Source organism: Panulirus ornatus, chromosome 52 (genome assembly GCF_036320965.1).
Source record: "Panulirus ornatus isolate Po-2019 chromosome 52, ASM3632096v1, whole genome shotgun sequence".
In the NCBI taxonomy this organism is placed as follows: domain Eukaryota; kingdom Metazoa; phylum Arthropoda; class Malacostraca; order Decapoda; family Palinuridae; genus Panulirus; species Panulirus ornatus.
Genome location: NC_092275.1, coordinates 15,357,067 through 15,380,817, shown reverse-complemented (window position 1 = coordinate 15,380,817; position 23,751 = coordinate 15,357,067). Strand labels below are relative to the sequence as shown.

General features: G+C 41.8%; 1 protein-coding gene across 1 annotated transcript; it reads left to right on the top strand.

Annotated features, from left to right (window-relative positions):
- Positions 1-3,031: 3,031 nt before the first annotated feature.
- LOC139764991 (glutamate receptor ionotropic, kainate 5-like) lies at positions 3,032-23,672 on the top strand. Its single transcript, XM_071692044.1, has 14 exons — positions 3,032-3,165; positions 3,627-3,741; positions 4,272-4,330; positions 9,775-9,865; positions 12,015-12,173; positions 12,817-12,893; positions 13,732-13,874; positions 14,401-14,522; positions 14,938-15,033; positions 15,376-15,487; positions 16,629-16,681; positions 17,814-17,917; positions 18,051-18,211; positions 22,805-23,672. Exons 1-14 carry the CDS (start codon positions 3,032-3,034, stop codon positions 22,873-22,875), a joined length of 1,497 nt encoding a protein of 498 aa, XP_071548145.1. The 3' UTR covers positions 22,876-23,672.
- The last annotated feature ends 79 nt before the right edge of the window (positions 23,673-23,751 follow it).

Here is a 23,751-nt window from a genome sequence, read left to right as displayed (position 1 = left end):
AAACATCCATTTTTTTTTTTTTTATTATTTCTTTATAACCTTCGGTGCATTTTTTTCACTGAAGACTCCAGCAGCTTCAAGGCTTGTACTACTTCCAGTAGCAGGGAAGAGGGGGGGGGGGGGGGAGGGGTCTTCAACATTCTCCACATAAATAATTGTACTCTTATTTGACAGCAAGAGCTCATGTAAAGTAGGGTAAGAGGGATCCATATTATATTAGCGCTGATGAGACGAAGGTGCCCTTTACATTTTCGTACCTTTCTTCATGAAGAGATCTGCCTCAAAATTATCAGCAATAGAGAAAATGCTTTAAGATCTTTACACAAAGTGCAATTCTCTTATCAAAAATACAGTGATACTGTCAAGTACAAACAGCAGAACGTATGGAAATAATCTTGTACTGCTAAAATAGCAAACTTGCTAGCACAACACACATTATCTACATGTTCATTCAGCAGGGAAACCTTAGTTATGTCAGATATTCATTTCAATGTTCTGTCCTTGGTAAGAAGCACCATCTGAACAATTGTAATGTATGGCTGAAAATGGAGAAAACAGGATGACATTGCTTTTTAAATGTTACCTTCATCAGGACTATCAATGCACATAAGTGGTTGAAGAGCCATACATCCAGTCAGCTCTCCCAAGGCACTGTCTTGGATTGATTTTACACAGCTTGCCATCTGCAAATACAAGAAAATTCAGCAAAAGTGTTAAATACTGAATTCTGTACGAACTATGCAACAACTGGAATTTGAACCTGTAAAAAATACATCATTAGATTAGACTCTACACTTGCCCTTACCTTATGTGGGTTTCTTGCTATCCGTTAGTTTACCATACATCAGAGGAGAACACATGATTAATCATGCCCTAATCACACTCAGTAAATACAGAAGATATAATGTCCTAAGGGCACTCTGAAAAATTTGCTCAAAAACAGTGCTGTAATCAATGTCATAACACTTTGTTTAACTGTGATGTCATGCTACTGAAATTCCTCCCAGTTTGCTATTATACTCTCCTGTCTCAAACCCCAGAGGGGAAGCCATGACCAAGTTTTTCAATCTTTACTGAAACATGACACTGCTGACATGCTGTCCAAAACTAAAGGTACTCGTATTCTTTGGCCGTACTTCTTTGACAACAGTTTACATTGCCACTCATTCCCTTTCAATAAAATAAACCAAACTCAGAGTTTGAGACCAGTCTTTTTGCCACTTGATCCCTTTCATTTCTGTAGAAGCTAAATCTTTCATGAGAGACCTCCTTGTAAATTTTTTGTGATGCCAGAGGAACCCACTAATTGACTATTTATTTAAAATTTCATTGTTATCAACATCTTTCTACTTTGTTTCCTTGTTTTGCTTGAAACATAATTTTCTTGTCTCATTTTCTGATTATTACAAGGCAAGAGTCCTTGAAAATGACCCAACTTGCTTCCGCGAGACTTTTACCATTTGATCCACAGCCACTACCAAGTTGAGACCTATAAATCTTTCCACCTCTCTGTGTGTGATCCACTCTTTATTTAAAATTTTGCTGTCCTTTTCTAAATCAAGGCTTGAAAATCTTTAAGAAGGGAAAAGATCTGGCCTCCTGCACCCAATACCAAGCCCAGTTTTACCACCAGTATTTGTAGGACAACAAGTGTGGACTTTGGTTGGTTAAGCAAAAAGCTAAACTTGTCTATGGTCAATATGGTTCCTAAACAATACCTCTAGCTATTGGGAAGGAGACTTTGTGATGTTAATCTAGTGGAGTTTTCAGGGTAGAGTTGGGGGATATGGTTATGCGGAACATGTTAGGGTTATCTTTGGGTGAAACTGTAGTGTTTTGAAACTAGAGTTAGGGGAACATCTGGCATTTAGAAAAAGCTGCAAGTAGAAATTGCATTTAAGCACTAATGAATTTAACCAAGTAACCACTTTCCCATTCTGAGATGCAGCATATATCTGATATAAGAGAGATGTTATATTTAGCTTGTTTGGGAGTGAAAATGGGAGAGGGGGAGCATGCTACAAGGTGCAGAGTGGACTGACTACAAAAATATTTCAGAAGTATGTGTTCTCCCAGCTAACAGATCAGATTATCTAATTTGTTTAATAACTGTAAGTTCATGTCGCCAAGTTTGTAAAGGAAGACTTTACCAACCATCCTTAAAGGTTTCAATACAAAACAATAATTGTTTCTTATAGTTGGAGATTCCTCCTTCATTCAGTTACTTGGCTACCCTGATCCCAGCCCCTCGCATTTACATTAAGCATTAAAGCACTTAATTTCTTCTCATGCAACAGATACCAGGATGTGGATGCGTGTCACACTTACAAAGCATCTAAGACTTACTGAATGCATGACATAAGGTTGAACAAGGGAAATCAGGGAGGCTGGATTGCCTAGTTAAAAGAGGTAAAGAGGGCCATATATCCACCAGCCATTAATGCCTCACAGTAAATGGCATATTATTAAGTTAACAGAGACACAATACCATCAATCCATAGAGCTGAGGCTACCATGAGATAACATACACAAGGTAAAGGACAGTACTATGTGGATTATTACCAATCCTGAGGCAAATCCCAGCTGATTCAGACTTTTATTATTTCTTTATAACCTTCGGTGCATTTTTTTCACTGAAGACTCCAGCAGCTTCAAGGCTGTACTACTTCCAGTAGCAGGGAAGTGATGGACTCCTATTGAGTGAGAGGTTTCTCGATGATCGTCAGCAGACGATGATGGTACAGCCTCGCGGAAGATGACTTTTCACTTGCGATGTCACACAAGCAGCAAGGTGGAGTCGATAGCACCCGAAATTTGCATAACAACAATAATCAGTCTGTAGAGCTTCATACGTGATGATTTCATCCAGAAAATGCGTAAATGGTGGAAAGGATACAGTACATATTGGTTGATATATATGTAGTTATTAAACATGATGTCACAGGTTACAAAAAGGATGAATGAGATGTATATTAAGCGTCTCGTCCATTTCTCCTTCCGAAGGAGTGGATAATTTCGGCGCCCCGTTGGTATGGGCCGAAATGGATCGGAAAATACCACACTGTCTGTAAATGCTGAGAGTCGGAAGAGAACTGCGGACAGACCGGGCAGGAAAATTTATCACAAGTCGCACCCTCAGCTTGTTAACAGCATGAAGATTCCAGAGTATGAACGGCGCTTAAAGGCTTGGTTACTCGCTTCATGTCAAGATTCGGGCACGGTAGACGATTCGTCTGGGAAATTCCGATCGATAAATCTGGGAAATCTGATTTCAATATAAATCTGACGAGTATGTTCTTCATATCAAATGACACGTCCTCTTATTTTTGATTATGTCTGAGGAAGTAATTTATCCAAACGTTTTGATCTAGCCTAATTTAGGGAGAGCATATAGGGACATTGAGGTCGTCAGCGTCAAACTTCATCCACCAGTCCAAAACTATTTACATTCGTCAGGTATTGAAGATAATCCAATGATCACCTACGCTCTAACTATCCATGTAATCCTTGATACAGACAGAAGTAGTTGCTTCACTCCATTGATGATAGTATGCACCGTTAGTAACCTAAGACTTACAACCATCCCTGTACACATGTTGTAAGTCAGTATCCTCTTTCGCCATCAGCTCGGACATTACACAACCAGTGAGACATGACGACCCTTTATCTGACTTAGCCTCCACCAAACACAACGACACATGCCAATCTCTCCAGTCTCTCTTAAACCTCTTTATTGTGGCAGTTAGTCTTCCTGTCACCAGATACTGCCAATATATATCTTTTTACTTTCCAGAGACACTTCACCAGGAATCTAACCTTTTCGTCTTTCACTCATGTTCTTTTTCATGATGGTTATCAAAAAATCGGGATCAGATCTGGAAAATGTAACGAACGAAATTAGTAACGTACCTCTGGACCAGCAAAGGTGTTTAGATATATAACAATTAAGATTCGATTCAGGCCTGAGCTCAGTTTCTTATCCAACCTCCAACCGAACCGACAGAGGGGAGAAAAATTAGTCTTACGCAACACAGACTCTACTGTCTTCACTTACTTCAAACGGTATACTGAATCATACCCATTACAGTACAACCACTCACAAAAGAACGCTCTTGGAAGTCTATATATCATACACCTCAGACTCGGCGGCATTGCCAGCATAGACCAGCGTTTACATAAAGTACCTTCTGATAGTAACACATCCCCAACCGGTACACTGATTATCGTTATCTTTGGAATACGTGCCGACATGACCGGGTTAACTCTTACAGGATGGGATGGCTGGTTCTTTATACCGTTGGTCACCGGTAGCCAACCCCGGTAAGAGACGGTTGGTAACCAATACGTTGTTGTTGCCTCATCTTTTGAACGACTTGCCGTACCTTCCCTGAGACTGGTATTCGACGAGATAATGATATTCCAAAATCAGTCAGTATAAGAATACGTAGACTTTTGTTTGTCAAATGTTGTGTGTAGGTCGTCGAAAAAATGTCTTTGGTTTAGATACATGGACGGATGTGCTTGGAATTGTCAGTATATAAGTACTGAACACCTGGGCTTATTCGAATGCCCGATGTCAAACTATTATGAGTTCCTTGTGTATATATGCTTTTGATTTATTTTCTGGAAATCAATACTACTGCAGTTCATAGGGCAGTAAGTTATGTAACAAATGTGTTGGTATGAACGTTACCAAAACTATTTAACGCATATATAACTTGAGTACTCTCGTAATGATACTGTTTCATTTTGTTACGTGTTGTTAGAGTGTCATGTAACAGGTGTTATGTCCTTATTAATGCTGCTCGTGATGTATATTTTGAAACATGGGAATGATGGTCTAGGGTCATATAACAAGATTTATATGATAAACTTAATACCACATCGTTTCTCTTGTCACTCCCGTGGCTTCTTACGAGTAACAGTGAAGTTGTGTGTGACCACACTGAAATACGAGAAGTTCCCATGGCCTTACTTGTTCATTACAGTTGATATGATAATCATTCCCTGAATACAAGAATTGTTGCTGGTGACTTGCTGGCTTGGAGATCATGAACAACTTAAAAGTGAAATAGGTAGGTAGAGTGGTTGAAGAATGTGTTTTAAGCTTTAATTCTTAGAAAAGTTCACTAAAAAGCTAAGAGGATCAGGTGATATTGTACAAAGCGAGGTTAAATTGATGGAAAAGCAGTTCAAGAATGCATTTTGAGAGACAGGCGTTGCGTGCATAAGCTGTGGGAAGAGAGGTATATAAGATGGTGGAATGAATATGTAGGGAAAAGATTGATAATTGAATCTCGTATTATCATAAACGTAAGATCTTTAAACCTTCATGAAGGAATGTACAGAACTGATAACATTAAAACAAATACATATGTAGAGACAGCCGCAAATGAAGCAAGCTTTGAATAATTGTAATAGTGTGTTGAGGTCAGGCGGTGACCCAACGTGACCTTCTCTCCCGTCCATCGAGACGTTACACTCAGGTCACTTACCCCAGATGCTGTAGGTCCCTTCTTGCCTGTGTGTATATATAACCCAAGTTTGATCATGTACAGCTCGTCGCCCTGATGATGTCCAGAAAATAAAGGGGAAAACTTTGGGGTCCCCCTGTCTTTCCCGGGTTTTTGTGGGGTTTGGGTTTTGGGTTAGAGAACAGAAAAGGAGAAGCCGTAAATCTGAAGCAGGAAGTTTAGAAAACAAAGACATAAGCCACACCTTACTTCTGAACGGTCGATATTAAATCAACCTCTTTAGCACGACGGTACAACCCATGGGCACGATGGTGCGACCCTTGAGCACTTCGGTACGACCCTCGAGCACTACCTTGTGAGACTTAAGCACGACGGTACGACCCTTGAACACCACCTTACGAGCCTTGAGCACGACATTACGACCTTTGAGCTCGACGGTACGACCCTTGACTACAACGGTACGACCATTAAGCACTACGATACGAGCTTTGAGCACGACGGTACGACCCTTGAACACCACCTTACGAGCCTTGAGCACGACATTACGACCTTTGAGCTCGACGGTACGACCCTTGAACACCACCTTACGAGCCTTGAGCACGACATTACGACCTTTGAGCTCGACGGTACGACCCTTGAACACCACCTTACGAGCCTTGAGCACGACATTACGACCTTTGAGCTCGACGGTACGACCCTTGAACACCACCTTACGAGCCTTGAGCACGACATTACGACCTTTGAGCTCGACGGTACGACCCTTGAACACCACCTTACGAGCCTTGAGCACGACATTACGACCTTTGAGCTCGACGGTACGACCCTTGAACACCACCTTACGAGCCTTGAGCACGACATTACGACCTTTGAGCTCGACGGTACGACCCTTGAACACCACCTTACGAGCCTTGAGCACGACATTACGACCTTTGAGCTCGACGGTACGACCCTTGAACACCACCTTACGAGCCTTGAGCACGACATTACGACCTTTGAGCTCGACGGTACGACCCTTGACTACAACGGTACGACCATTAAGCACTACGATACGAGCTTTGAGCACGACGGTACGACCCTTGACTACAACGGTACGACCATTAAGCACTACGATACGAGCTTTGAGCACGACGGTACGACCCTTGAACACCACCTTACGAGCCTTGAGCACGACATTACGACCTTTGAGCTCGACGGTACGACCCTTGACTACAACGGTACGACCATTAAGCACTACGATACGAGCTTTGAGCACGACGGTACGACCCATGAGCACGACGTTAATATCCTTGAGTGCGGTGGCCTGGCCTTCGACCTAACCCTTGAGAATTAGGTTAATGGCCAAGCCCAATAACGAAGGGTCGTACACGAGGTGCTCAGGGTGTTGATGTATGGACGTCGACTTTATGATGATGTACGTGTATGCCACGGTAAGTGTAGGAGAACACATCGCAGTTACCAACACAAGGGGAGAGAGCATCACACATTTACATCTCAGGAACTAGTTTTTCTCCAGTGGGTTAAGTGGCACAACTCTCTCTCTCTCTCTATCTATCTATCTATCTATCTATCTATCTATCTATCTATCTATCTATCTATCTATCTATCTATCTATCTATCTATCTATCTATCTATCTATCTATCTATCTATCTATCTATCTATCTATCTATCTATCTATCTATCTATCTATCTATCTATCTATCTATCTATCTATCTATCTATCTATCTATCTATCTATCTATCTATCTATCTATCTATCTATCTATCTATCTATCTATCTATCTATCTATCTATCTATCTATCTATCTATCTATCTGTATATATATGATATGATACGATATATCGAGCATACGCTGGGTACCCATTTATCGATCAGTGCAAAGGGGAAGATGAATGTACAGAGGGATTGTCTTTGATCTGGCTGATTTGTCCAGGATTCGAACCCTGGTCGGCGTTGTTCTTTACATGAAAATCATAAATATATATTGCATCCTGGTGATGCTGGCACCGAAAGGTCAGAATATGTGAGACTCAGATCCTAATAATTCTTTGTTTACCTGTTCAAACAATATAATCCAGTAACATAAGATATGATTAACAATTAACCATCTGATGAAACTGTGTGAAAATATACGTCTCGTCTATTTCCTGAAATTGGCTCGTCATGTTTGGGACTAATAAGAAAGTAAAAAAAGTACAATGGACTTTTTTTTGACTTCAGAGGCGCATGCGTGAACGTGCTTCAATATGAACTTTATTGTCATTGGTCCATTCCGTCTGTGTAACAAGTAGTTCTTCAAACCTGCGCCGACTGACATTTTCGTAACGTAAAAGAAAATTTGGGTCATATACTATCATATTCATAGTGCTATCACACTAGAATATCCCCCCAGAAACTGAACAAGAAATGTACATCACTTTTAGGGAATTGTATGAACTATTTGTATTACAGTAGAAGTAGCCAATATACTTCGACGGAGTCCCTGCTGTGGTCTGGTAGTAAGATGTCTTCGTGTGCAATGCTCTTCTAAATTACAAGCTTGACCCATCAAGATTCCTTTCCCCTCCTTGTCTTTGTAAGCACATACCAGGCGATTTATGTACCTCCTTTAGTTATTCCGTTCTCCTAACCTACTCTCTCTATTTCATCTGACTGCCATTGTAACCCAAAATCCATCGCGTTTCTTATCGAAGCTATTTTGTTTATGTTTTTATCTTCTCGTTGGCTGTGTTGCAGTATCGAGTCTGTTCTTTAAGCCTGTTCCCACAGCTCCTATTGCCTTCTTCCCCCCCGTGGTATCGGCCGCTCACTTCCTAAACAAATCCAGCTATATTTTCTGTGGTCGTATCTAGCGCCGCTGGGAGCTGACTCAGGCCCTGGGGAAGGGTTGGGTATATATATATATATATATATATATATATAATATATGATATGATACGATATATCGAGCATACGCTGGGTACCCATTTATCGATCAGTGCAAAGGGGAAGATGAATGTACAGAGGGATTGTCTTTGATCTGGCTGATTTGTCCAGGATTCGAACCCTGGTCGGCGTTGTTCTTTACATGAAAATCATAAATATATATTGCATCCTGGTGATGCTGGCACCGAAAGGTCAGAATATGTGAGACTCAGATCCTAATAATTCTTTGTTTACCTGTTCAAACAATATAATCCAGTAACATAAGATATGATTAACAATTAACCATCTGATGAAACTGTGTGAAAATATACGTCTCGTCTATTTCCTGAAATTGGCTCGTCATGTTTGGGACTAATAAGAAAGTAAAAAAAGTACAATGGACTTTTTTTTGACTTCAGAGGCGCATGCGTGAACGTGCTTCAATATGAACTTTATTGTCATTGGTCCATTCCGTCTGTGTAACAAGTAGTTCTTCAAACCTGCGCCGACTGACATTTTCGTAACGTAAAAGAAAATTTGGGTCATATACTATCATATTCATAGTGCTATCACACTAGAATATCCCCCCAGAAACTGAACAAGAAATGTACATCACTTTTAGGGAATTGTATGAACTATTTGTATTACAGTAGAAGTAGCCAATATACTTCGACGGAGTCCCTGCTGTGGTCTGGTAGTAAGATGTCTTCGTGTGCAATGCTCTTCTAAATTACAAGCTTGACCCATCAAGATTCCTTTCCCCTCCTTGTCTTTGTAAGCACATACCAGGCGATTTATGTACCTCCTTTAGTTATTCCGTTCTCCTAACCTACTCTCTCTATTTCATCTGACTACACTGTGTATTCAAAAGGCGTCGTATCAGCACCTATGTAACCAGTTATTAATGGCCTTCATGTACTAGAGTCTAAGATCCTTTTCATCTTAAGAATAAACATTAGAAATCTGAAAATCTAAATTTAAAGGAATTGAGGTCAGAAACCAGTTCATGAGGGGTAACCATTACGCGTAGAATGGAAATGTTGAAATTGTAGTTCAGTAAATCTTATGATGCGATGTTTAGTATTCATTCGAGCACGACAGTACGACCCTTAGACACGGCCATACCAAACCTTCTAGGGTCAAGGGTCGTACCTTCGTGCTTCAGAGCCGTACCGTTGTAGTCATGGGGTTAAGACAAACCGTGACGGGTATTACACAAATGATTATGTCATCACACTTAAACTTAGCCTCGCCATGACATGTTTGAGCAGCAACATCACCCTGAAACATCACCTCGACATCATAAACCACTTCACATAAGTATACGTTGTAGGAACATCTGCTGTGAGCTACCCACCTCATAATTCCTGATCCGTCTCCCCCATCTTTCCCTCTAGCTACGAGTTCGCGGAGCCCTCAGACGGGTTCTGGGGGGCTGAGTACCCCAACGGCTCCTGGTTTGGCATGATGGGCATGATGCAGAGGAAGGTCGGTACCACCAGACCCACGGGTCTGTAGTTCGGCTGGTCTGCTGCTTTTTAAACTGGGTTCAGCTGAAGGGACTGTGAGCTGTTACACCGCACGTCTGTGCTCGAGTGTGTCACTGTATATTGTTGTGTCTATCTTGCTATGAGTGATGGTGTGTGTGTGTGTGTGTGTGTGTGTGTGTGTGTGTGTGTGTGTGTGTGTGTTTCCCTTATAATCATTTTCTCTCCGTAACTTTTACGTTTCTGTCCGCACTTCTCTATCATCGTTGTTCTTGTCTGCTGCTGTAGTTTCATCGTTGTCTGTAATCGTTACCATTTTCTTCTTTCCATTCCTGTTGTTCTGTGTCCAAAACTGCATTGTTTCCCACTCCTCAGTGACTTTTTTTCCTCAATGGTATCACTTCTTTTTCTGTTGCTTTTTTCCTCTAGTAATTGATGTAGCACTATGAGAAAACATGCCGTAATCGTGACTGTCTTAGATGGAATGAAAACTAGGGAGTGCTAGGCAAGCAAAAAATAATATAGAGAGCCCCTTAGTTGTTTGTAGACCTTAGTCTTTCAGGTGGAAGGGTTTTAGGGAGAGGGAAAGACGAAAGAAGGAAGAGAATTCAGCAGTTTCTCTGCACGGGGAAGGGAGGAGGCATCATAATGGTCAATCCTCGTGTGGTTGGTCCTCACACACAAACTGTAAGAAGCGGCTGCCACTCACTTGCCGTGGATCTAAGCCTTATTGGGGTTGGGACAATTTCAGCCAGCTCGTGGGCGTAAGGGACGAAATAACACCTGCCAAACAGGAAGAGGGAGAGGACAAGTGGGACAGCGTTAGAGTTTGTAAGACCGAACGCTTTTGCCTCCACACACTGGGAGAGAGAGAGAGAGAGAGAGAGAGAGAGAGAGAGAGAGAGAGAGAGAGAGAGAGAGAGAGAGAGGAAAGGGCTACTGCCTAAGAAGTAAGAGAAGTACGACATACTGAGGTGAACAAGACACACACCCTCCCACCCCTTCATGATGCCGCACATCTGTTCACGTGAACGGTAAGCTCTGGCACCTGTGCAACACCGCCCGCTTTTATAAGAAGCTTTTGCTTCTCTTTCTAACTTTATATGTTTTCTTTCCACTACTCATCATTATCTGTCGCTCCTGAATTATAACTTCTGTTGTTTTCTCTCTCCCACATTTGTGTATATATCCGTTACTATTTTGATTGCGTCGGGACTGATAGTATGCTTGGCTGCTCCTTCTCTATAACCACTGCTATTTTTTTGGTCCTTCTATATAATCGTAACTCTCCTCCTTTTTCTTTCATAACTATACGCTTTCCATTGCTCCATCACTTTAACCAGTGTGATTTCCTTTCCTCCTTCTACATAGATCTCATTGTCTTTCTCCCTCATTTCAGATTGGTTTTCTGTTGTTCTCTTGTTTTCATGCAATCATCCCTCGTTATATCCACTATTGTCTTCTGTTCCCCAAGTCTTGCTCTTCCTCCTGCTCCTCAAGTCTTGCTCTTCCTCCTGTTCCTCAAGTCTTGCTCTTCCTCCTGTTTCTCAAGTCTTGCTCTTCCTCCTGTTTGCTTCCACTGTTTCTCCGTCCCGTTGGTCCTCCATAGTATATCAGCAGAACCCTGTTTCCTCGGCTTCTTTCTCTTTCTTTTCTGGTCTTGATTCCTTTATCTGATAGTTGTTAAGTTTAGTGACGAGACGAAAATCACATGAATAGATTCGTTACAGTTAGTAGAACTCTATTCCATGTAATCACTTGATGGAATGTTAGGTTGGTGTTAGGTATCGTTAGGTTAAGTTAGGTTAGATGTCCTGGGTTGGCATTGTCTTTCTTTTCAAATTCATATGGTTTTACGCAAAGAAATTTTGCAACCAGTAAACCTAACTTAACCTAACCTACACCACCTGCCATTCTTATGAAATATTCGCAATAGGTGGAATAGGGTTCAACAAATAGTAACTCATCCATTTCATTGATTTGCATAAATGTAAACATCCGTTGCATGATTAAACTATAATCAAGGTAACTTTTATTTGTATTTAGTGCAATGCCATGACCTGTGCTAAACAGCAGATATCCTCCTTTCATGCCGTGTCCCCTCACCCCAACCCTCCTGAGTGTATGTATACACTGGAACGTGACCGCAGGAGGTAGACCTCGCTCTCGGGCCATTCGCTATCTCGCTGGACCGCTCCAGAGTGGCGGACTTTAGCGTTCCAATCCTCTCCATAGACCACACCATCTTCTACGCCCGCCAGGAGGTCTCCCCCGATCTTTTAGGCTTCATCAAACCCTTCACTGCCTCCGTAAGTAACTACCTCCTTCACTCCTTGGTGGCTAAACCGTCAATGCTCGAGTCAGAATGTTAAAAGGTGATGAGGTATTTTGACATTTCGTATCTCCTGTATGGTATTTCTTATATGTACAGTACGGGGAGGGAGTTCTACGCTTGTAGGGCCTCAATATATAGTAAGAAATATTTTTTCTTGAAAGCTCTTTACGATTTTGTGGGTGTATGTGTTTCGTGTATGTTTTTTTGATTCCTTAAGGATTTGTGACAAATGTTTAAGCAGTGTATACTGGTATTCAGTATTCGTTAGACCCCAGGACGCAGTGTGTCAGTAATGGTATACTAATTCAACGGATTTTCACTGGACTTGGACCGAGGGAATGCCACGTGAAACGCCTTCAGTTGGCGCGATCTGTACATAACACGAACTTGATTATCACCTGCAGTGTTCCGAGATCACCTGTGAGGTTATTCACTCCGTGAATATTTGATACTTCTGCTGGAGTTATGATTGTCTAACGAAAATAAAAAGTGAAATCAGATGGAAAGTGCTTCCATCTGACGCTGTCTGCAGTAACTCTTCTTTATTTGTCGCTTGTTAGGGGTGTTTACTACCGTGTACCTTCTAGCATGTCGTGTTGTTCCGTGTTATGATGCAGGTGTGGAGTCTCTTGGCGCTGGCTCTGGTGCTGGTGACATTTGTAACGCTTCTGGTGCAATCCCTCGCCCCTCAGAGGTTAGTTGCCTACGCCATTCCCACAGCTGTGCACCTGTCATATATACGCTCCATTTGTTATGTATACTCCACTCAAACATGTCTGACTATATTATATGTGCACTACAGTAGATCTGTCTACCCTTAACTAAATCTTCTTCATCGTATTACACCTGCTTACGTCACTCTTTACTGGTATACACCACACTTACAGCTTGTCTACACCTCCGGTCTTTATGTATACACCACACCTCACCACTCTATGCCACACATATTAACAGTCTTGTGTGATGAATGTAACATTGCAGCGCAAACCTCCACCTCATCCCTAATAACTGAATCTCTAATTTTACATGTAAATCACGACTGAAATGAAAACTAAAAAGAATTGCATTGCGTTATACGGTATTTGATGTTGTGAGAACAATTGGTTAGTTGCGAAAGCATCAGTCTAATAATTTCTTCTAACATTTAGCAGTGTTCCAAAAGTGTTAATCCAGCATTCCCTGACTTTAACCCTGTGTTTTTCTTTGAGTCCACATTTCCATCAGTTTATAGTCTTGAACTCTCTTCAGTTTATTGATAACTTTAAGTTCTTGTCAGCATCGTATTAGTCTTGAACAAACCTTGTGGCTGGCGACGCTACAGTGTTTAGTGGTGTCATGAACAGTATCGTCTTCTAGTTTTTAATCCTTGAGCACAACGGCATGATCATTGAGCCCATGAATATTAATCTGACGTATTTAGTGAAGGAATAGTCATATATTGCAATATATTTTGTCCTGGTAGCGTCGTTACCTACAAGGTTTGTAGATGTGCTCAACTTTACAGTGTTCTTTTCTCTCTTCCGTGACTTTAGACCAAATCCCACGAAAACAGTCGCTCGCGTCCACGGTCGTCACGACCGCGTCAGCTCATCCCCAACCCACGGGGCTTCGAACAGCCAACCGAAACCGGTTCGTGAGTTCTGGCTCTGGGGCTTCATGATCATCTTAGGGCAAGGTGAGGCAGAAGCAGTGTGTCCTGCCCTGTGTTTACTGTGAGAGAGAGTATGTCCTGCTGGGCCATTTCTTGTAGTCTGCCAATCTTGTTTCTCTTGACACGTTTTCTTTGATACAGTTAAAATCGTGGCAGAAAATGGACCCACTAATGTCTACCTGCTTCAGATACATCCAGTATTTCCTCTGTGTTTAGGACGTTTAAAGCTTCTGTTTGTGAAAGTGTTGTGTTCAACAGCTTTTATTTTTTATTTAGCATAAGTTTTGCTAAGGCATAGACTTTATCATTTTCCGGGAGACGGGCATATGAGGGGGCAAGTATGTTACATTTTGACACTATGGTATTTATTGAGGATAAAGACTTAAGAATATGATTAGCCTTTGAACCCAATGGTATAACCCTTAGGTATGATGACCTGGCCTTTGAGCTGTTCCTTAAGGGTCAGGTCAAATGTCAGGTCAATCAAAGGTTGTACCCGTTGGGCTCGAAGCGTTCTACTGTCACAGTTCTGTTCGTCCTGCCCCTCCAGTGTTGTTCCTGCGGAGGCTGGGTGGTGGGGTCCGGGTGTGTGTGTCGGTGTGGATGTTGGCCTCCTTCATCCTCGCCGCTGTCTACAAGGGTAACCTCAAGGCAATGCTCATCGTGCCCAAAGTTAGTGACCGACCTCAACGCACTCGCCAGACTCGCCACAGTTGCTCAGTAAAACTAAGTTTAGTAAGGCTGAAATAAACCACTTCTAGGGTCCCACATTCGTGTTGTAAGGTTCTCCCAAACTTGATACTGTCCTCTTACAACCAGAACATATCTCTTCGTAAAGAAAATAATGTTAGAAAACGAACTTAGAAGTTAAGGAAGTTTGATGTAAACCATTTTGCCACGAGAGATAAGGTCGAATCATTTCCATTAGTGGTTTAAGTGTAGACTAGGAGACTGCTCATTGGAATATCCTCTGCTTTGTCAAAGACGTGATAGGAGAGGGGGGTGGGGGGGCAGGTGATCTGCTGCCTTCCTTGGAATCATCTCTTGTGTTGAACATGCACATCCTTCACTCGCTCTTCTCCCTTAGGTCGACATTCCTTTCGACAACCTCGAAGACCTTGCTCAGCAGCGTGAGTTTCCATGGTTGATCGCGAAAGGCTCGCTCGTCCACAGCTTTTTCCAGGTAACTGTCAACACGTGACCTCGTGTCTGACGCGAGAGAATTGCCTTATTTCTTACAGCCTTCACTGACATAGACTTGATGTTTCTCAGCCGCTGTTATATTTTATCTGGGTTTTACTTGTCTGAGATGAATTACGGCGCCCTGCTCTGTTCATTCCATTAAAGTCATTAATCACTTGTGTTTCAGTTAAAGGGGAAAGGTGTTTCACATGATCAGTCATGGATTCTTTTCAAAATCATCCATATGTGGTGTGGGGGGGGATATATTGTCCTTATACCGTTTTAAACGTGTGTGTGTGTGTGTGTGTGTGTGTGTGTGTGTGTGTGTGTGTGTGTGTTACAGGCAGCCTACCAGGAGAACCCAAGCTCCATCATGGGTCAGCTGTGGACCCACAAGGCTAGCTTGTTAACTACACCCAGCGTCGTTATCTCCAAAGCTCTGGCTGGCAACGCAGGTGAGACTGAAGATGAGCACGTCGGAACGACCCTCGAGCACGTCGTTACGACGTTCGAGCACGTCGATACGACCCTCGAGCACGTCGGTACGACCCTTGAGCACGTCGGTACGACCCCTGAGCACGTCGGTACGACCCTCGAGCACGTCGGTACGACCCCTGTGACTATGACGGCTTGATCCTCCAGCACGTGGATGTGACCTCTGAGTATGATGACATGACCTGACGCATAAGGCTCGGATGAAATGCCCCAGGCCATCGTACCCAAGGATCGTACCGTCGTACCATGAGGGCCGTACCGTCCATGTTCCTGTTACCACTGTGAAAATGCGTATCCCTCGAATGTGGGATCACAGTTTTGGCACCACTAGTGAAATTCCAGTGCCTGCGTCGCACCATTCCTGCACACCTGTCCTTTTTTTTCTCGTGACCCCAGTCTTGGCACCACTGGTCTACCGCAGGTGCCTCTCCCTTTCTGGCACCACTTAAGTGGTTTTTATGCTCTGGCGCCGCGAAGCTGCCAATACTGCGTCTGATTCCACCTTTTTCGGCGCTGGTAACTGGGATTTTCGATTCTAATGATAATCCCGCTCACGTGCTTCCCTTTTGAGTTAATAGTATCACAAATAGTCACGTGTAATCTAGATTAAGCCTGCTTACTGATAATGAGATATACATATTAAGTTTTGTAATCTAACATCACAAGAGTCCATCGGGTTGACGTTTTCACATACTCGCAGTAGCCTTATTTGTGCTGCTTTATACACCAAGTTTTTTGTTTTTCCTGGTGTATTGCTTGATGTTGTCTTTCCTTATTTACCTCCCACTTCTTGGCAATGCTTGATGTAGTACTTTACACCTTTCAGTACGATCAGGGTACTTGTTACGACTTAATCCCTCGATTACGACACTTGGACATCTAAGTACGAAGGCGAGCACTGCGTGCTGTGGTTAAAAGTAATCAAGGTGTTGTGTCCCTATACACTTGGGTTAAAAGTACCGAGCTGTAAAGAAAGATATGCGGCTGAACTGTTTAATAAAACGCTTCAAAGAACTGCTTTTTCTACAGACAGAATACATAGTAATAGATAGGTTGATAAGTGTGTATGGTGCTTATTAATTTCTCTTCTTTTATCTCTAGGATTATACAATCGCTACACCTCAATCTACAGGATATCAAAGGACTTCTCACAAGTACGTTTGTATAGTACAGTTGTTAGAATAGTTTATACGTGTCATTAATGTTCAGGTTAGTCAGAACACATCTCTGAGGAAAGGTTCAAAATCCAAAATCTCACAGTTCTTTTCACTAAGTCGATCCTCAGTAAATTAAACAGTAAAATCTATTACCCTTCTCAAGAGATGGTCATTTACAAATCGTCGTTCAGTCACATATCCTGAACTTCATACAGGCTGAAGTGGTGACAGGTTTTTCACATTACATTGCTTCTTGATTATTCACTTTACACTCAGTGTGCTCGGCTTCCTGTAAGATGGCTTCAAGTATAGACACATACCTCGACTTTCTAAAGTTTTACTGGTCTACATTCCCTTCATCCCAACTATTAAGTTGTATTATGCTGGTGCCATCATTATAACTTTACCTCTTCATGTAGAGCAGAAAGCGAGTCCAGTACCCATGGGACCAAAATTAAACACTGCTGAGCTGCGCGACACTTGCTGTCCTCCGTAATATCCTGTTGCTGACAAGGCAGTCGAGTCAGTAAACGCACTCGTGTCACATAGTTGGCTCAGCCTGTAGTTCCTGTATATACCCAGAAATCATATGTTTGGGTTTTAACGGCCATGATGACGTCATAGTTGCTTAAATAACTAGGGCATGTCTTCTGGGTGGCAGGCAGCGCTTTGAACAGTTAAACGGGGCAACTTGTCCATGTTATGTTAGTTTTTCCCTAGCCAGTGGCTAATCTTTCTGCTGTATGGTGGTGCTACTTTGAAAAATAAACTTATTTTATAGGTCGATAGCCGTAAAACCCAACAAGCAGCTACAGTTACTGTACCTCCGAGATGGTAGTGCCTGTTTCAGTACGATAACTAAGTTCATTGTGAAGCTGATGTTTTGATTATGTGAAACTAGTAGGATTCCATAACCTACTTTCTTGACAGACAATAATTTTGTAATGATAATTTACAATTCGTGTAAAATTATATATAATTCATATATGATTCTGAGCGTTTCATATAATATACAGTAGGTAGTCTCTCAAATTATGAATTAGCAGCCTCTGTATTAACATTTTTTGTCGCTGTTATAAGCACACATTCTGCTTGTGCTTATTTGATGGCATGTATCGTATACCTCCAGCAAGGGCGGTGTCGCTTCGCCGTCTCCCGCGGCGGGTATATGCCAGTGTCCTACAGTATGGGCTTCCCAAAAGGATCAACACTTAAGCCGACTGTCGACAAACTGTGAGTCTGTCTGTTCCACCATTTGCAGAGGGAGTTATACTCCACTTTACTGTCATATATCCAAGCTGTTGATTTTAGCTGTTGCTATAAACCGTTGTAATACGTCCCGTTCATTCTCAGTGCTCTTCAACAGGATCAACAGGTTGAAGGAATTTGGCATCTTAGAAAAGTTCCTTAGTGAGGGCATTGGGAACGCAACACTGTGTTTGACACCGAAAGGGGGTAAACAGTACACCGCTCTCCGCACACTGGTCGTTGAAGATTTCATGGGGATCTTCTCACTTTATGCTGCGGGTAATTCCACTGCTCGTTGAAGAATGTATTGATGCAGTTCATCATGTGCATGAAGAGTGTTGGAATATTTAGATCTTGACTCTGTGCAAGAAGTGCGACTCGCTCCATGGTTATTAACTTGTTTTGTTTAGTCATTGGGTATGATGCACGCAGGGGAAAAGGCTGGCTCAAACGGATTATATTTTGATGGTGATGTTGAATGAACGCGTGAGGTTACGTGAACGTATGAAAGGTCGCCAAACCATCTTTAACAATATGAAGTTTCCTGGTCACAGCCCCCATCCCCTCTGCAGTCGTTCCCTTCTCGTATCACCCTAAACCCCACCTGTAATCGTTCCCTTCTGACCCACTGCTGAGGATTTGCATAATTTCGTATTTAGGTCAGGTCAACATTAATAAGAAAAATAATGCCACTGACGTTTGCTTTCTCAAAACAAGCTTATCTCAGCAACTTACATTATTAATGCTGATGCTAAAACTAAGCTAAAGGGACCTCATCCGACAGCATCGCACGTATTATCGCTGGCTGAAAGATTCTCACTAGCAGCGTTCTTTGCTACATAATGACCCACAAGTGTTGCAGAACGGATCTCTACCAGATTGAGAGAACACATCGATTAATTACAATAAAAAAGTCCATGAAAGTCATCTTGTGCACAGTTGTAACATTGTCATAAAGTTAATACATTTCCAGTGTGTTTACTTCATTCAGGAGGGGAAGCTGACAACAAAGGGAACAGCAAAGATGGCTGCCATTAGGACTGTGGCTTTATCTTGGAAGCAGTTCACAGTAATCATTGCTCTAACATGTTTTACATTTCAACTCTTCTCCTTCAAGAAATATGCTTTTTTTTTTATCATCTACTCGTTTATTTTCGTGAACTCCCCCCCCCATATCCCCTCGAATAGCCTGCAACTCTGTGCAGACTTTGACCTTTAAGATTACCTTTTTTATCTGTATATATTTGTTCAGGCTTCAGCAACTTGTAGAATTCGAAGCCCTTACAATTCTGTTCATAATTCCAACCGCGATCTCTCAACTTGGCAAGAAAAAAAAAACGGTTTTGTACTGCACGTTCACTACAGGTCTCGTGCCGTACTCCATCTTCAACCATAGTTAGGAGGTTTTGACAGCTACATCGTTTTCAAAGATACCTTTGTGTTGATAAGGCCTGTTATCTGCATTACATATACTGTTAAGAAGTATTTCACCTATATTGTTGTAACTTTTTAAAAAATCCAGCGTACTATAATTTTTTTCATTTCTTACTCTGATATTTTCCCCAACATTTTGAGGGTAAAAAAGTCTTAATATTTTGGAATATACAGTATAAAAATGTACTTGCGTATATAAGGTTGTGTATGTGCATGTATATGTATATATGTTGATATGCATATATGTATGTATTTGTACACATATGGGCGTGTAGAGGGGCAAGTATGCAGTCCTGTTGTGGATGAGAGAGCTTGGGAAGTGAGTCAGTTGTTGTTCGCTGATGATACAGCGTTGATGGGTGATTCGGGTGAGAAACTGCAGAAGTTGGTCACTGAGTTTGGTAAAGTGTGTGAAAGAAGAAAACTGAGAGTAAATGTGAATAAGAGCAAGGTTATTAGGTACAGTAGGGTTGGGGGACGAGTCAATTGGGAGGTAAATTTGAATGGAGAAAAACTGGAAGAAGTGAAGTATTTTAGATATCTGGGAGTGGATTTGGCAGCGGATGGAACCATGGAAACGGAAGTGAATCATAGGATGGGGGAGGGGGCGAAAGTTCTGGGAGCGTTGAAAAATGTGTGGAAGTCGAGAACGTTATCTTGGAATGCAAAAATGTGTATATTTGAAGGACTAGTGGTTCCAACAATGTTATATGGTTACGAGGCGTGGGCTATAGAGAGTTGTGCGGAGGAGGGTGGATGTGCTGGAAATGAGATGTTTGAGGACAATATGTGGTGTGAGGTGGTTTGATCGAATAAGTAATGAAAGGGTAAGAGAGATGTGTGTTAATAAAAAGAGTGTGGTTGAGAGAGCAGAAGAGGGTGTTTTGAAATGGTTTGGTCACATGGAGAGAATGAGTGAGGAAAGATTGACAAAGAGGATATTTATGTCAGAAGTGGAGAGAACGAGAAGTGGGAGACCAAATTGGAGGTGGAAAAGATGGAGTAAGAAGATTGTGAGTGATCGGGGCCTGAATATGCAGGAGGGTGAATGGCATGCAAGGAATAGAATGAATTGGAACGATGTGGTATACCGGGGTCGACGTGCTGTCAATGGATTGAACCAGGGCGGCATGTGAATCGTCTGGGGTAAACAATGGAAAGTTCTGTGGGGCCTGGATGCGGAAAGGGAGCTGTGGTTTCGGTGCATTATACATGACAGCTGGAGACTGAGTGTGAACGAATGTTGCCTTTGTTCTCTTTTCCTAGCGCTACCTCGCGCACATGCGGGGGTAGGGGGTTGTTATTTCATGTGTGGCGGGGTGGCGACGGGAATGAATAAGGGCAGACAGTATGAATTATGGACATGGGTATATATGTCTGTGTGTATATATATATGTATACGGTGAGATGCATAGGTATGTATATGTGCGTTTGTGGACAGAGGGGACAAAGTTGAGTGCTCAAATTACAGAGGTATAAGTTTGTTGAGTATTCCTGGGAAATTATATGGGAGGGTATTGATTGAGAGGGTGAAGGCATGTACAGAGCATCAGATTGGGGAAGAGCAGTGTGGTTTCAGAAGTGGTAGAGGATGTGTGGATCAGGTGTTCGCTTTGAAGAAAGTATGTGAGAAATACTTAGAAAAGCAAATGGATTTGTATGTAGCATTTATGGATCTGGAGAAGGCATATGATAGAGTTGATAGAGGTGCTCTGTGAAAGATATTAAGAATGTATGGTGTGGGAGGCAAGTTGTTAGAAGCAGTGAAAAGTTTTTATCGAGGATGTAAGGCATGTGTACATGTAGGAAGAGAGGAAAGTGATTGGTTCTCAGTGAATATAGGTTTGCGACAGGGGTGTGTGATGTCTCCATGGTTGTTTAATTTGTTTATGGATGGGGTTGTTAGGGAGGTGAATGCAAGAGTCTTGGAAAGAGGGGCAAGTATGCAGTCTGTTGTGGATGAAAGGGCTTGGGAAGTGAGTCAGTTGTTGTTCGCTCATGATACAGCGCTGGTGGCTGATTCATGTGAGAAACTGCAGAAGCTGGTGACTGAGTTTGGTAAAGTGTGTGAAAGAAGTAAGTTGAGAGTAAATGTGAATAAGAGCAAGGTTATTAGGTACAGTAGGGTTGAGGGTCGAGGGTCAAGTCAATTGGGAGGTAAGATTGAATGGAGAAAAACTGGAGGAAGTGAAGTGTTTTAGATATCTGGGAGTGGATTTGGCAGCGGACGGAACCATGGAAGCAGAAGTGAATCATAGGGTGGGGGAGGGGGCGAAAATTCTGGGAGCCTTGAAGAATGTGTGGAAGTCGAGAACATTATCTCCGAAAGCAAAAATGGCTATGTTTGAAGGAATAGTGGTTCCAACAATGTTGTATGGTTGCGAGGCGTGGGCTATGGATAGAGTTGTGCACAGGAGGGTGGATGTGCTGGAAATGAGATGTTTGAGGACAATATGTGGTGTGAGGTGGTTTGATCGAGTAAATAATAATAAGGTAAGAGAGATGTGTGGAAATAAAAAGAGTGTGGTTGAGAGAGCAGAAGAGGGTGTTTTGAAATGGTTTGGTCACATGGAGAGAATGAGTGAGGAAAGATTGACAAAGAGGATATATGTGTCAGAGGTGGAGGGAACGAGGAGAAGTGGGAGACCAAATTGGAGGTGGAAAGATGGAGTGAAAAAGATTTTGAGTGATCGGGGCCTGAACATGCAGGAGGGTGAAAGGCGTGCAAGGAATAGAGTGAATTGGAATGATGTGGTATACTTGACCCTCAACCCTACTGTACCTAATAACCTTGCTCTTATTCACATTTACTCTTAACTTTCTTCTTTCACACACTTTACCAAACTCAGTCACCAGCTTCTGCAGTTTCTCACATGAATCAGCCACCACCGCTGTATCATCAGCGAACAACAACTGACTCACTTCCCAAGCTCTCTCATCCCCAACAGACTTCATACTTGCCCCTCTTTCCAAAACTCTTGCATTTACCTCCCTAACAACCCCATCTATAAACAAATTAAACAACCATGGAGACATCACACACCCCTGCCGCAAACCTACATTCACTGAGAACCAGTCACTTTCCTCTCTTCCTACACGTACACATGCCTTACATCCTCGATAAAACCTTTTCACTGCTTCTAACAACTTTCCTCCCACACCATATATTCTTAATACCTTCCACAGAGCATCTCTATCAACTCTTATCATATGCCTTCTCCAGATCCATAGATGCTACATACAAATCCATTTGCTTTTCTAAGTATTTCTCACATACATTCTTCAAAGCAAACACCTGATCCACACATCCTCTACCACTTCTGAAACCACAATAATAATAATAATAAATATACAGTATAGAGATAAGAGACCATGTACAAAGTATTTCTCGTTATCGTTTATTCTGGTTTCTACTAACAATTACCTTTCCCTTGTCAGGAATGGCCATAGGTGTAATTATGTTTCTGGCAGAGCTAGTGCACCACAGGATCACTTTAGAGCATGAATGACTGAGATACATACAGGAATGGTCATAAAAGACTGCTTATCAGACCAAGGCAGCTTTATATTTGTATCAACTGAATCACTTAGTACTGCAGCTTCTTTCGTAATATGTATCACTTAACGCAGATATTTGTATCAGGTAGTTTTGTGCTTAGATCGATGTACTTGCAACTTCCTGTTGAAATAACAGTTGATTAAAAAACATGAATTTATGAGCATAAAATCTTGTTTATTTGCAAAAACTCCTAAGTACCCTTAGATTTTTTTCCTGACTTACATAGTTTGTGGTTATGAAACTGACATACATCAAAATAATGATATGGAGGCTTTCAAAGTGATCATTATAGCTTGAGTATTTTAAACTCATGAAGAGAACCCCTAACCACTCAAGAATGTCCTACTAAAAGAGAATATAACATTTAGGCTTTTTTAAGACCAAACAGAAAATTCAGTACATTGCATGAGCATTTTCCTAGTGTAATTCAAGGATCGGAATGGAGCATGAGGATTGTTTTTGCCTTGCTCCATTAGTTTGCGTTGTTTGGTTCCTCTAAATACTGATTTTAATTTATATACTCATTATTTGACAGTGCAAGTATGAAGTTATCTCTTCACCTATGGTAAATTTTACAAGAAAATTTTACTTATGTGCTTCACCTCATTCAGTTTCACATGGTAAAATGTTTCTATGACCTCTTTTAAAAATTCAACAGAGGGTCAATATGAGCTGTACTTGGTATCCTAATCCATAAAAGTGGTATTTTTGAAAAAAGAGCATTCAAATGCATTTTCCTGGCTTAAGCTTTAGCCTGAGGCAAGAAAGTATCATAGAATATACTGTACAGTGATGAAATTACTGTAACATGAAAGTGTATGGGGTT

Coding starts and splice junctions, on each gene's coding strand:
- LOC139764991 (XM_071692044.1), top strand. CDS start 3,032: ATGGGCCGAAATGGATCGGAAAATACCACACTGTCTGTAAATGCTGAG. Junction 12,894..13,731: donor CAATCCCTCGCCCCTCAGAG/GTTAGTTGCCTA, acceptor CCGTGACTTTAG/ACCAAATCCCACGAAAACAG. Junction 13,875..14,400: donor CATGATCATCTTAGGGCAAG/GTGAGGCAGAAG, acceptor CTGCCCCTCCAG/TGTTGTTCCTGCGGAGGCTG.